Source organism: Crinia signifera, chromosome 12 (genome assembly GCF_055691185.1).
Source record: "Crinia signifera chromosome 12, ASM5569118v1, whole genome shotgun sequence".
NCBI lineage: Eukaryota > Metazoa > Chordata > Amphibia > Anura > Myobatrachidae > Crinia > Crinia signifera.
The window spans coordinates 83440664-83456046 of NC_139228.1; the positions used below are offsets into that span (position 1 = coordinate 83440664).

At 46.5% G+C, this 15383-nt stretch overlaps 2 protein-coding genes and 1 long non-coding RNA gene across 6 annotated transcripts in view; 2 read left to right on the forward strand and 1 right to left on the reverse strand.

The window, feature by feature from the left end:
- The window catches only part of DISP2 (dispatched RND transporter family member 2), a 31714-nt gene extending 23828 nt beyond the window's left edge, over positions 1-7886 (forward strand). The window contains exon 8 of the mRNA XM_083166908.1: positions 260-7886. Coding sequence (XP_083023034.1) covers positions 260-3649 — 3390 coding nt within the window. The 3' untranslated portion in view covers positions 3650-7886. The remainder of the gene's footprint in view (positions 1-259) is intronic.
- The window catches only part of LOC146050092 (uncharacterized), a 70981-nt gene extending 60221 nt beyond the window's left edge, over positions 1-10760 (reverse strand). The window contains exon 1 of the long non-coding RNA XR_014466260.1: positions 10677-10760. This is a non-coding gene — a long non-coding RNA (uncharacterized LOC146050092). The remainder of the gene's footprint in view (positions 1-10676) is intronic.
- Positions 10716-15383, forward strand: part of KNSTRN (kinetochore localized astrin (SPAG5) binding protein) — a 31683-nt gene continuing 27015 nt past the window's right edge. The window contains exons 1-2 of one of the 4 annotated variants that reach the window (XM_083166910.1): positions 10716-10920; positions 15175-15260. In XM_083166910.1, the coding sequence (XP_083023036.1) occupies positions 15243-15260 (18 nt within the window). In that variant the 5' untranslated portion in view covers positions 10716-10920; positions 15175-15242. The remainder of the gene's footprint in view (positions 10921-15174; positions 15261-15383) is intronic. The other 3 variants (XM_083166909.1, XM_083166911.1, XM_083166912.1) reach the window with 3 other exon arrangements.

Below are 15383 nucleotides of genomic sequence, written 5' to 3' on the forward strand. Positions count from 1 at the left end.
AGATGTAACATGTGCAGAAAGTTTAGGTGGGGTGTGTTCAAACTTAAATCTACAATAAGCAGTCACTGGCTGTTCAAAATCACACTACACCCACCATATGGGCGGCTAAGATTAATCGGCACTGTGAGCATTTGCTTTCGCCTCTGAATCAGGCCCATAGTGAGGATGGGATTCCATACACTACAAGCAACCAGCATTATGATTGATAACTGTTATTTCTGTGTAATGACTTTTGTTTGTGACTTTGTTTTTCCTGCAGATCCGTTCACATTCCAGCTTCCCAGAGCTCTGTGAGCACAACGACAACAAGGAGTGTTGTCCCAGCTGGTCACTTGGAAACTACATTTCAGTCCTGTACAACCGGTCTTCATGCATGGAGATCACGCAAAGTGACATCTCCCAAACATTGGCTCTTCTCCGTTCCTGCGCTCCAGATTACCATAGAGGTGCTCTCACTCCTTCCTGCATTGGTTCCAGGTTGGAAAGAGAAAAGCATTCTCAGTGTGCAAAAGTGCCTGAAAAGTGCACAAGATCAAGTGCAGTTTATCAACTGCTCCATTTTCTAGTTGATCGTGACTTTCTCAGCCCCCAGACCACAGATTACCAAGTCCCATCTTTAAAGTACAGCATGCTATTTCTGCCGGCCAAAAAAGGGTCATCGATGATGGACATTTATCTAGACAACTTGGAGTCCTGGGATCTCTTTGACAACTACACGGCGATCACTGGAATGGACTTGGGGCTAAAGCAAAAACTCTTCCAGCACTACCTTGTTTTGGATACTGTGTATCCGGTCCTGGCCATAGTAGCTATTTTTCTAAGTATATCTTTTTACCTGCGCTCTTTTTTTATCACTTTTATGGTCTTGATGTCTGTTGGCGGTTCGCTGATGATTTCTTTCTTCTTGTACAAGCTGGTCTTTAGAATGACTTTCTTCCCCTTGGTGAACCTCATAGCAATTGCCATCCTGAGTAGTATATGTGCAAATCACACTTTCGTGTTCTTTGACCTGTGGAACCTCAGCAAAATACAACACTCTGCCGCTGGGATGATACAATGGGTGAAACACACGTTGCACCATTTTAGCTATCTTATGTTAGTATCTTGTTTGACAAGTGGAGCTGCTTTCTATGCTAGCTACATGACCAGCATTACCTCGGTCCGTTGCTTTGCCATTTACATGGGAACATCTGTGCTAGTCAACATGGCCTTCATGCTAACCTGGCTTCCTGCCACCATGGTCCTTTATGAACGATATATTATAGTCCACTGTAAAACCTACAAATCAGAAGATTACTGGAACAGCAGTGGACATAAAAAGTTCATTGTTTCTCTCTATCAAAAACTTGGAGGTCTTCAGAAAACCATGTCTGAAACATCTAAATTGCTGTTTGAGAAGCTCCTTCCCTGTGGGGTGATAAAGTTCCGGTACATCTGGATTTGTTGGTTTGCCGCCCTGACAGCAGGAGGTGCCTACATCGCTTGCATGAGCCCAAGGCTTAAACTGCCCTCTTCGGTCATGTCTTCTGTTCAGATGTTCCGGCAAAGCCACCCCTTTGAGAGATACGATGCTGAATACTGCCACCAGTTCATGTTTGAACATCGGGAACATGGAGAAGGACAACATATGCCAATTATACTGGTATGGGGCATTATGCCTGTGGATAATGGAGATCATCTCAATCCGAAGATAAATGAAACACTTACGAAAGATGCTACATTTACCCTCGGTAATGCGGATGATCAGAGGTGGCTTCTAGAGCTTTGCCATAAGGTGAGGAACCAAAGTTTCTATTATTCGGATCAGGATAAAAAGTCAAACATTTGCTTCATGGAAGATTTCCAGCGGTGGATGGAAAGTCGTCAATGCTCACAGAGTGACCAAAACCACAACCTTTGCTGTAACCAATTCTCATTTCCGTACGCAAGCGATTTGTTGCTTCACTGCATAAAAATGATGGTAAGAGAACAAGGAGGAGATGGGCCTGAGGCTTATGACATTGGACCCAGATTTGATGCTGAAGGCAACCTGACAGCCTTAGTATTGGAATTCCATACAATGTATCATTATAGCTTCAATTATAGCAAAAGCAAGACATTTTACAACACTTTAAACCAATGGCTGACAAACGAACTAAAGAACGCACCCCCAGGACTTCAGAACGGGTGGTTTACGAGCAACCTTGCGCTCTTTAACCTGCAGCATACTCTTAGTACTGAGATCATAATGATAACTGGCTTTTCTGTGGCGATTTCATTTGTGGTTCTGCTGCTTACCACATGGAATGTTTTACTCAGTTTATTTTCGGTTGCAGCCATAGGTGGCTCAGCTCTGGTGACTGTTGGTCTGTTAGTCCTGTTGGAATGGCAGTTAAATGTAGTAGAATCCCTATTTGTTTCTGTGGCAGCTGGTCTCTCCGTTGACTTTACGCTCAACTACTGCATTTCTTATCATTTATGCCCCCATCCCGACCGCCTCAGCCGCGTGGCATACTCGTTAAAACAGATGAGTTGTGCCACTGCCATGGGGGCCTCCACTATGTTTTCCACTGGGGTAATAATGCTGCCAGCAACTGTGCTGGCATACAGAAAACTGGGCATATTCATTATGATGATTAAATGCATCAGTTGTGGCTTTGCCAGCTTCTTTTTCCAGTCACTCTGCTGTTTCTTTGGCCCAGAGAAGAACTGTGGACAAATACTATGGCCTTGTGCCAATGGCCTGAAGGATTCGTCCGATGATCTGAGATTGAATGGCACATTTGTTTGTGGTGGAAACGAGAAGCAAGGCAGGCTGAGGAAAGTCCAGGAATCCAACACGGAGAATGAACAGTACGAGCTTCAGCCTTTAGCCAGGAACCTAAGTGACAGTTTTGACAATAGCACAACCACTAGCAAGCTCTCCAAACGTCCATCTATTCTGTCTGAGGACATGCAGTTGTCAGAGAGTAAGTTCCCAAGAACGGGAACTCAACATAATCAGAAGGAAGAAGTCCAGGATAATACCATCGGGCACAAAGTTTTCGGCCAGTGTCCTGCTTTGCAGACCTCTTCCCCCTACAGACAATGTAACTATGGGACTGAGAGAGAAGAGCCTGAGGAATCATGTAGACAGTGCATATGCCAGAAGGTGAACAGCAAGACGTGGAATGGATCTGTGGTGGATCAGGTCCACGTACATAACTTACAGTGTCAGAACCAGCCCAATAACTTGCAAAGCCCTAAAGGCAGCAGTCCTACGCACCATTCTAAAGACAGAAACATCCATATGTATGAATATTCTCAGTGCCTCTGTTCAATGGGTAGTTCTTTTGATGCCCTTGACTCCAATGAAACCTGTCTCAGCGATTTTGACCAGAGCTCTAAAATAGCCGACTCAACAAGCTGTTCTCCAGATTTTCTTGAAGCCCCAGATTCCCCCAGCCACGGTGAACGGGGTCATTTGAATGGAAAGAGAGAAACGCTAAGATTGGCTCTGAGAGAAACAGTTTTTGATTCGCCTACATGTTCAAAACAGACTAATATGTTATGGAAAATGCAGGCAAACCAAGGTACCGATAACTCGGTTGTACTACCAAACAGCAAACCAGACATGCCTGATGTATGGATAAAGAGGACCAGCGAGCAGAGCTCAGGCTACATCAGCTGAAACTGCCCTTAGAGAACATTCAAGAAAGAACTGAGAACTACTTTCTAATTCCTCACTGTCTGTAAAATGTGAACAATGGTTGGTTGTGTACTATAGGGACTTGTGTTACCAAGCGAAAGACCATGAAATGTTCTGCGGAGACAGTGTTTTTATACTACAGCCATACGGTGCAATAGTTAGCAGGACTGCCTCACGGCACTGAGGTTGAGAGTTCTAATCCCCACTACTGGCCTCATTGCATCTGTATAGTCTCCACGTGCTTGCGTGGGTTTTCTCTAGGACAAATATACTGGTATGTTAACATTTGCCCCTATAAAATATTTTTTAAGACTATTGTTTGTACGTGCATGTGATGGGTAATGTGGACTGTAAGCTCCATTGGGGCAGGGACTGATACGAATGACCAAATAACTGAATTATGGGGTTCCATAAGTAAGGTATCTCACTTTCCTATTTCATTCTGATTTCCTGCCAGTCAGAGCAGGTAGACCACCGCTGCCCCTCACGGCCATTAGACTGTCCGTTACATCAGTCATATTGCCCCAACACCAAACCTGTTTCCATTACATTAATTTATCCTTGTAAACCTCGACAAGTTGGTGATGAATGTCAGCTGCCGATGTGTCACAGGAATCTGGTAACACCATGCGCCTCAATGTTTTGATCATGTTTCCACCAACCCCGCCATCTTACACTTGATGTTGGGACAGTATGACTGATATGAGGCACAGTCTAATGGGCAGAGGACTACCTGGTGGGAAATTAGAATGAACTAGAGAACATTACATATGTGAGAGGGCTTGTTAACTTATACCCCTTTTACACCTGAAAGCCGGGTTGAACCCGGGTTTTTTAGACCCGGCTCCAACCTGGCTTTTGACCCCTTTCACATGGCGTCTCCACCCGTCATAATGCTGGCCGGGTGACGTTACCGGAGGCGGGGCTTGAGCCGGTGCTGGGAGATAACAGCATCTCCCAGTGCCTACTTTTCCATTGCAGTGAACGGGTCCTGTGTTGTTACTTGTTTACATTACACCACAGTCACGGGTCAGAACATTTACACCGCCTGCGCACTCCTGTGGAAAAACCCGGGTTCGTAAGGCTGTTTTAAAAGGGGTATTACTTATTGAACCACCCCCTTAATATTCCTATTTCAGTAACATGACTTGCAGTGTTAAAGGAGTGCCAGTGTAACAAATAATACCGGGTCTAACCCGGGTTGTAACTGTGTTAACACTATGTGGAGAAGGCAGCCTCAGCTCCAAGCGCTGCCTCCTTCCCCCGCCCCTGATGACGCGCCATCTCTCTCCCCCTTTCTAATGTCAGCGCCCCTGTTTATTGTGAGGTCGATGTGGGGAGCTCACCTTGCCATTGCAAGCCAGCATTTGCGATGTGAAAGGGATATAATAGAGGCTACTTTCCATTACTTATTAACTTATAGATAAATAATAATACAATACACTGAAACAGATACATAATTGTACTTTTTTATACTCATTCTGTAAATACTGCAAAATAGTGACATGTGGTCATTTTAAAGAAGCCCCAATATCCACTGTGAGAATGGCATCAGAGTATGTCAGCAAAAAAGTCCGTATCTACTGTATGACTGACTTGTTCAATTGTTTTAGCCAATGGCCAGTATTCAATGCTCCCGATTCACCGGTTTTTTTTTTCCGGCGAATCGGGCTGTTTTCACTCCCTGCGGTGAATCTTTTTCACTGAAAATCTGATTCACCCTATTCAATCCAAAAGCGATCAGTGAATGGCGGCCAGTTCTCCGTTTCATGCTGCAAGTCGCTGGTGTATTCCAATGGAGTTTTCACTGGGATTCGCCGAGAGAGTATTCAATGCTAGGCTGGAGAACTGCTTTCTCCCTGATTTTTGCCATGATTCACCGTTTAGCATTCGACATCTTTTTAAGGTGAACTGGAAAGTGATCTTTTAAAATAAAGGGGGTTTTTTTTTGGTGAAGGGGCATGCTATTTTTATTCATGTGCTTTTTTTTTGTACACATTCGCCAGCAGGGGGCCGGGAGTCATTCATTAAATATTCATATATTCACTTCACACTGGTCCCGCTTTTTACGAGCTGGACCGGTGAAGCTGCTCCCTGCCCCTGTCCGCTGCCAGCTCTCCGGGGGGGGGGGGGGTAAAATTCGCCGTCAGGGGCAGCGAGCCAATGAGTGCAATTCTCCCCAATGAGTGCAATTCTACATCTTTCCATAAATAGGATAGACGTCATCCCGCATTTCCCAGGACAGCCGTACATAGGCCTGCTGCATAAGCAGCGAAATGTAGGATGCAGCCTCAATATAAATGTTCCGCATTATTAACCCTTTGAGCGCCAACGTTGCTGTGAGAGGTCCTCCAAATATCCGCTACGAAAGACAGCGCCGCTCACAGCGACTGTTCTTTTATTGGGTGCAAAATTTAACTAGGCTTCAATGGACGGACTCGGCTGTATTTATTTATACTAAAAGAACAGTCGCTGTGAGCGGCGCTGGCATTTGCAGTGGATATTTTGAGATCGCCCACAGCAACGTTGGCACTCGAAGGGTTAATAGCATTGATGAAAATAATTGTAATCAAACGATGAAATTGATAGGGTTGTTACGTGGGGCAGCTGCCACCATGTAGTAGTTTGGTAGTTAGGGGATAAGCATATCTATGACATCACTGTCATGTCCATCTGTCTCAGAATGTAACATTTAATCAGTACCTGTGGGGATTCTAACTGCTGGAGATGAGTAAGGAAATGAATGAGAGAACTGACTGTATCGGTGTTGTGGCTATTGAGTCACCTACTGCATCCATCTGTTCACTGCCTACCTTCTGCCTCAGCCAATTCAAACTCTAGGATGGCTCCAGTATTCACTTTCCAAGCAAATACCACGTGCCATTGGCTACTATTAGAGAACAATGTTGATAACCATACGAATGCTTCACAGGGTAGCATTCATTTTTAGCTGCAATCCAACTGTCGTTACCCCGGCTTCCTTCACAACATCACCCTCTTTTGTTTCTTATATGTATAGTTTTTGAAAACCAAATAAATGTAGTAATTCCATTATCTGTCACTCTGTCCTTATAACATTGCTCTCTATAGACCACCAGCTTTTGACTGAGTGTTAAGATGGTGTTATAAAGGGGTATGGGTCGACACCTGAAATAGGTCGACAGAGTTGGAAGGTAGACACAAACATTAGGTCAATAATGGAATAGAATTACTTAATACAATACTGGGATATATAGCCTAGCAACCCTCAAAGCATCACTGGTGCATGTAATGGCGACTATCAGTGGTGCTCCCAAGAGTAAAAGGTGTAGATATTTTGGTACAAAAGAAAACGCTTGTGTGGGAGCACAAAAACCCGTCAGCAGTGAAGGGAGTTAAGCTGCATGGGTGCCGGATGACTGCCCGACAGGGGGGATCCCGGCAGTAAGTATCCCGACATTGTAATCCCAACTGCCGGTGCTCAAACAGGGGGGATCCAGACTGACAGGGGCTATTCTCCCTTGTGGGGGTCCACGGCCCCCATAGAGGGAGAATAGAAACTGTGGCGAGCCAAGCGAGACCCCTAAAAAGGTGGGCAAGTCCCCCGCAATTCTCAGCCTGAATGGCATAGTGATTTGCGTCATTGTGGCTATATTGTGCAATGCCTGTAATATCGGCATGTGCAATGAGGGTGTGTCCACAATCATGTTCCATGCCTCCGGCACAGCCTCCTCGTGTTATTCCTCTACCTCCCTTATTCGCATCATGCCTGCCTGCTTTACCGAGCTGGCTGCCGTCTCCCGGAGAGGGCAGTCAGAATGTTGACAATCGTGTTCTAGATCAGACATTGCTGGAATAGGGGGTAGAAGTATGTTCCTTTTCCATTATGCTTTTCAGTTTCGAACCCACACTTTGGCACACCTGTTTTAAAGCATCATTCTCTTTATTCATTTTGACTGACTGATTATTTAGCACCGATGTGACATGTAAATGTGGGATTCCCTTGACCAGGAACCTCCGTCATTGCAAAATATGAAAGAACTCGTGTTAGAGTAAATGCCATGTTTTTAAATGTTGGTAAAGATTTGACATTTACATTTCTACTGTGTACACAAAAATAGTATAAATAGTATAAACCTGAATATGCAATCTTTAAAATATTTGTGAATATTCCTTAGAAAACTGTATTATTGATGTGTTATGTAAATACAAGTGAATTAAAACGATCTCCTGTTTTGTGTACCTGTGTCATTTTTTAGTCAACAGCGAAAAAAAAGTGTATCTGCCGAAAAAAAAAGTTCTGGAGAGATCATCAAGTGTTTGATTTACCAAGTCTGACCCCCCAAAATGATAAAATACAAAGTCACAATTAAATAATCACATATGACAAAATAACAGGGGTCTCAAATAAAGAGGCGAGTATCAAAGTCTGGATGGGTAATCTGGAGATGATGAAGGAAGCTGCCTTTCAATCCAAAACGTCTGCCCAGCGTCTTCAAAAACAGACACCTTGGCCCTAATTCAGATTGACTCGGTAAGCTGCGAATATTGCTGCTTATACCCCTTTTACACCGCCGCAAAAACCCAGGTCATTGGCGGGTCAGATCCGTGTCCCTTTACATGGGACTTCTAACCAGGTCCTGATCTGGGTAGAGGGCGGTGTAAATGGGTACACGGGGTCATCCGACCTGGCTCCTGTTTACATGAATGGGGGACGTCCAACCGGCGGACGTTTGGATGGGGGGGGGGCGTGGCACACACAGCCTCCGCTGCGGTCTGCTACACTTTGCAGACAGCATTGGTGGCAGTGGTGAATGGATGCCTGTGTGCGGCATCCATTCACCTCCCAGACAACAGCTATGGGGCTGCTTATCTTGGCGCTGGGCTGCTTCCAGCATGACGATCAGCTGTCCCGGAGGGGAGGACCGCAGTCCTGGCGCTTGAAGATGATATCATCTCCAAGCGCTGCCTCCATATACACTGCAGTGTAAATGGGGTAAATCCCGGGATTTTTGGTGTAAAAGGGGTCTTATTGAGTGCCTGAGATGCCATGTGGCCGAATACCTGCCACCACCGAATCCCCTCGGTACCATGCTTCTGCTAGCAGGAGAAATCAACGACCATTGAATGATTTGTCCAGCCTTCGTAAATAAAAGTCTCAACTGACTTTTATTTACGAAAGCTACAACGAAGATGGGACGGGCAGCTGACGTCCTGTGGCGGCAGGCATCGCCCGGCCCATGTCCCCATGGGGATGCTCAGCGTTTTCATGGAGAAGGCCATAAAACGCTGGGTGTTCCCATGTTCCAGTGTCGTCACCGCTCCCGTCTGCCCCCAGCCCTCCCCGCAACAAACCCACATGGCAGGTGTATAACTCATCAAAGCTGTTGTTGCAAGGGTCTGTACATGTGAAAATACGCACATGTGCAAACCACAAAACATCAGAACGGGGACGAATTCGCCCCATTCCAAGTGAATGTGAATCAGGGCCCTTATTTGAAATAGAATGCTGGAGACTTCCGGTTTGTATATGCCTTCACATAAGAAGAAAATTGGTCCTTGAAAAAAACGACGATCTAAAGCAGGCATGTCCAAACTGGGGCCCTCCAGCTGTTGTGAAACTACACATCCCAGCATGCCTTGCCATAGTTTTAGCATTCCCTAATATCAAAACTGTGGCAAGGCATGATGGTACTTGTAGTTTCACAACGGCTGGAGGGCAATAGTTTGGACATGGCTGATCTAAAGAAACCTTTATAATGTCTACACCAGTGGTTCTCAAACTCGGTCCTCAGGATCCCACACAGTTCACGTTTTCCAGGTCACCCGACAGGTGCACTCATTACTGAAGGTTACCTGGGGTCCACATTGATTACAGTACTGAGAGTGGGGTACACCTACCGTATTTCTGGGTGATCATAGATTTCCCAGCTCCTTGGGGGGAAAATATGGTTATGTTGCACCATTGATGGAAAGGAATCATCTGGGTTTTCGCTCATCGATGGCAAAAATATTCAACAGTGATCAAAAGCAATTGATGCTTAGGAATCATCATCGATGGTTGATGAGCATCTCCCAGTACCGGCTACTGCATTGCATCAACTCTGGTTACCCGTTTACACTGCACAGTGACCCGGATTGAAACCGTGTTCTACCCAGGTTGAAATGCCATGTCTCATAACCCACGTAATTTCAACTGGGAGCGTTTCCACCCAGGGCCATCTGAACTTTAGCCCGGGCCCCTGGGCAAAATAACTCACTGGGTCTCTCTCTCCTTCCCTAAGCTTGTAGCGGGAAGCTCTGCTGAATTTAAAAAGACTGGCCGGACGCTGATTGGCTGAGAGAATTCAGCCAATCAGTGTCAGGTCAGTCTTTTCAAATTCAGCAGCACTTCCCACCCGCTGCCTGGCAAATAGCACAGCGCTACAAACTCCCAGCTGGACCCCGCTGCAGGGTCCGGCCAGCATCGTCTGGGAGCTTGTAGCGCTATTTGCTGGGTGAGAAACGCTGCTGAATTTGAAAAGATTGGCCGGACACTGATTGCTGGATTCTCTCAGCCAATCAGCGTTCAACCAGTCTTTCCCACCCGCCAAACAGCATAGCACTCCTTCAAGCTTCCAGCCACCGCTGCCCACCACCCGCTGCTGCAGCCTCAGCAGCTCCTCGGAGCAGTGCCATCTTCCCCATTCAGGTGGGCCCCTAAAATCCTTGGGCCCCTTGGTTTTGCGCACTCCCGTGCTAAAACCCAGGATATTTAAACTAGTGGAAGAGGGTCACCTGCTGTAACTGGTAATAAATGTGTATATAACACAGGCTCCTTTGAGTCGTTGGATGAAATGATGACTGTTATACCTGGACAGAGGGGAACTGGTATTACACATTAGCTGCATCTCTAAAATGTCTCATAAAAATCTAAAATAAAAAAATCCCATCAGCAGCATCCCCTCCCTCACACCGCATACACAGCCACCATACCAAAACACGCACGCCCAATCTTGGCCACAAAATCACTGCCCTGTCAGCACCTCACCGGCTTAGCTCGTCTTGCCCACCAATACAATGGCCGCCGCCATGAGAGCGTCCTCTAGCAGTGCCGCGCAGCCCAGTTCTGCGCATGACCGGAAGTGACGTATGGCTTATTTGAAACGCTCTCACGGCGCGGAGGACCGAGGTAGAGACGGTTTCAGGCTGATATTTCCCGGGGGGTGTTTGCAGTTACTGGCCGTCAGCTGCCGCTCGCCCTGAAAGTACAGGCCGCTGGTCAGCATTGCTGGGTATGTTCTAGCCGCTTACTTCGCTGTTGCTAGTAGCTACACCTGTGTGTGACATCCTGATGTGCAGGGGGCCTGTGCTTATTATGATTTGTATTATCACCATCTTTTATTCATACGGTGCCACAAGGCATCTGCAGGGTATCCGGTTGACTATGTCTTGGTCTGATGGTCGGCAGTGAGTAGGTTGACACCTAAGAATGGCGACATACACTAGGTTCACATTGATAGAAGGTTGCCGTGAACATGGTCGACACAGGAAAAGGTCAACCGTACATATTTTTTTCATACTTTAGCATCCCAGTATATGTGGAGGGGGAATATAACCGTGTACTGAGCGCAGCACGCAAGCACACCATTATACTTATACTGTCCATGTTGACATAACGTATGGAAAACTTGTGTTGAGCTTTTTCTGTTGCCTAGTGTATGTTGTCCATTCTAAGGTGTCAACCAACTTTTTTTTCTCTCCTCTCCAGGAGAGGACCATTGATGATTCAAAATCATTGATGGTTTATGGTCGCTGTCGAATACTTTTGCCATCGGTGGGGGAGAACCAGATGCTTTCCCTACATTGATGGCAGAGCAAAACCGATGTTTTTCTGTTGTGTGTTTTTTTTTTTTACCAACATGCGGAGACACTGAACATAGCTCCGCCCCCAGCACCTGTGAAGCCCCGCCCATGTGTTTTGATTGGCCCGCAGGCCAATCACGCAAACACAATAGAGGACCATCGATATATAAAACTATCGATGGTAACCCATTGAATAGTTTTACGCTATCGATGGCCAGTTGCACTTCTGCCATCAATGGCAAAGGCACCGATGGCCATCCCTACTCTCCTGAAGAGGAGACCAGATACTGCTGCCAGGAGGGGCCGGACTTGGCTTACGCCCCATGACACGCAAACGTGGCAATTTGCGGGTCTGTGGATTGGGAAAGGGCCAAAATAAGGGGAAATTATGCATCATTTTAGCCCCGCCCCTTTGCCGCAGATGCACAAAATCTCACAGTGGCGTGGGTTAGAGGGCTGCAGGGGCAAAGCGGGAGACTTGCCTAACATCCGGATGGGCCGGGAGGGGGACCCGGTTTTCTGTAGTCTCCCGGCCATTCCGGGAGGGTAGGTAAGTATGGTCTATACCGGGGTACCTCAAACTATTTTTCTCTGGGACCTCATCAGACAATAAAAATAATTACAGGACCACAGCAAGTTACTGCAGAAGGTCCTCACATGTGTAGTCAGCAGACAGCACATACATGGCAGCATTGTGGAGGCACAGAGTAATGGGAGGAGTCTAATATACCATAACCCATCACATCACACGTGTAGTCAGCAGACAGCACATACATGGCAGCATTGTGGAGGCACAGAGTGATGGGAGGAGTCTAATATACCATAACCCATCACATCACACGTGTAGTCAGCAGACAGCACGTACATGGCAGCATTGTGGGGCACAGAGTGATGGGAGGAGTCTAATATACCATAACCCATCACATCACACGTGTAGTCAGCAGACAGCACATACATGGCAGCATTGTGGAGGCACAGAGTAATGGGAGGAGTCTAATATACCATAACCCATCACATCACACGTGTAGTCAGCAGACAGCACATACATGGCAGCATTGTGGAGGCACAGAGTGATGGGAGGAGTCTAATATACCATAACCCATCACACGTGTAGTCAGCAGACAGCACATACATGGCAGCATTGTGGAGGCACAGAGTGATGGGAGGAGTCTGATATACCATATCACATCACACGTGTAGTCAGCAGACAGCACATACATGGCAGCATTGTGGAGGCACAGAGTGATGGGAGGAGTCTAATATACCATAACCCATCACATCACACGTGTAGTCAGCAGACAGCACATACATGGCAGCATTGTGGAGGCAGAGTGATGGGAGGAGTCTAATATACCATAACCCATCACATCACACGTGTAGTCAGCAGACAGCACGTACATGGCAGCATTGTGGGGCACAGAGTGATGGGAGGAGTCTAATATACCATAACCCATCACATCACACGTGTAGTCAGCAGACAGCACATACATGGCAGCATTGTGGAGGCACAGAGTAATGGGAGGAGTCTAATATACCATAACCCATCACATCACACGTGTAGTCAGCAGACAGCACATACATGGCAGCATTGTGGAGGCACAGAGTGATGGGAGGAGTCTAATATACCATAACCCATCACACGTGTAGTCAGCAGACAGCACATACATGGCAGCATTGTGGAGGCACAGAGTGATGGGAGGAGTCTGATATACCATATCACATCACACGTGTAGTCAGCAGACAGCACATAACATGGCAGCATTGTGGAGGCACAGAGTGATGGGAGGAGTCTAATATACTATAACCCATCACATCACACGTGTAGTCAGCAGACAGCACATACATGGCAGCATTGTGGAGGCACAGAGTGATGGGAGGAGTCTGATATACCATATCACATCACACGTGTAGTCAGCAGACAGCACATACATGGCAGCATTGTGGAGGCACAGAGTAATGGGAGGAGTCTAATATACCATAACCCATCACATCACACGTGTAGTCAGCAGACAGCACATACATGGCAGCATTGTGGAGGCACAGAGTGATGGGAGGAGTCTGATATACCATATCACATCACACGTGTAGTCAGCAGATAGCACATACATGGCAGCATTGTGGAGGCCCAGAGTGATGAGAGGAGTCTGATATACCATAACCCATCACATCATACATGTAGTCAGCAGACAGCACATACCTGGCACCAGTGTGGGGGCACAGAGTGATGGGAGGAGTCTAATATACCATAACCCATCACATCACACGTGTAGTCAGCATACAGCACATATATGGCAGCATTGTGGAGGCACAGAGTGATGGGAGGAGTCTAATATACCATAACCCATCACATCACACGTGTAGTCAGCAGACAGCACATACATGGCAGCATTGTGGAGGCACAGAGTGATGGGAGGAGTCTGATATACCATAACCCATCACATCACACGTGTAGTCAGCAGACAGCACATACATGACAGCATTGTGGAGGCACAGAGTGATGGGAGGAGTCTAATATACCATAACCCATCACATCACGCGTGTAGTCAGCAGACAGCACATACATGATGGCATTGTGGGGGCACAGAGTGATGGGAGGAGTCTAATATACCATAACCCATCACATCACGCATGTAGTCAGCAGACAGCACATACATGGCAGCATTGTGGGGCACAGAGTAATGGGAGGAGTCTAATATACCATAACCCATCACATCATACATGTAGTCAGCAGACAGCACATACATGGCAGCATTGTGGAGGCACAGAGTGATGGGAGGAGTCTGATATACCATAACCCATCACATCACACGTGTAGTCAGCAGACAGCACATACATGACAGCATTGTGGGGGCACAGAGTAATGGGAGGAGTCTAATATACCATAACCCATCACATCATGCATGTAGTCAGCAGACAGCACATACATGGCAGCATTGTGGAGGCACAGAGTGATGGGAGGAGTCTGATATACCATAACCCATCACATCACACGTGTAGTCAGCAGACAGCACATACATGACAGCATTGTGGGGGCACAGAGTAATGGGAGGAGTCTAATATACCATAACCTATCACATCATACATGTAGTCAGCAGACAGCACATACATGGCAGCATTGTGGAGGCACAGAGTGATGGGAGGAGTCTGATATACCATAACCCATCACATCACACGTGTAGTCAGCAGACAGCACATACATGACAGCATTGTGGGGGCACAGAGGGATGTGAATCTAAAATAACAGAAACTTTAACAGACTCCTTGAATCACTGACTGAGATTAGAAAAGTCATCAGGCTGATGGTCGGCAACATGGAGTCAGGACCCACAGTTTGAGAACCTCTGGTCTATACCATAGGGATGGCCATCATTGCCATCGATGGCAATAGTGCACATGGCCGGCAATAGTGCACATGGCCATCAATAGTGGCATACTATGCAATGGATGACCATTGATGTTTTTACCTATTAATGGTCATCCATTTTCTTTCAATGATTGGCCTGTGGGCCAATTAAAACACGGGGAAAGATTCACAGGTGTTGGGGGCGGAGTTATGGTGACTTCCAATAATCGATGGCCATCACTACTATACCATAACTTATCTGCAGTCCCAATTATACATAAGTGAGTAAGCAACCATTATATTATGTGTATTGCCATATGCCATCTTGTGTTTATGCCAGCAGGCCGGGCATTGTACTTATGAAGGGTGCAGCGACCATGGAGAAATCAAAGTTACCAGTGAGATCTCATGCAGCCAATGCACAAGGTAAGTGAATCTAATACTCACCCTGTTTCCTATGCGTTTCTGGGCAGTATACATTTTATAAGGAATAAGTACAGACAGTCTCCCTGCTGCTGACGGGATGCAGTCATTTGGTCTACAGCATTA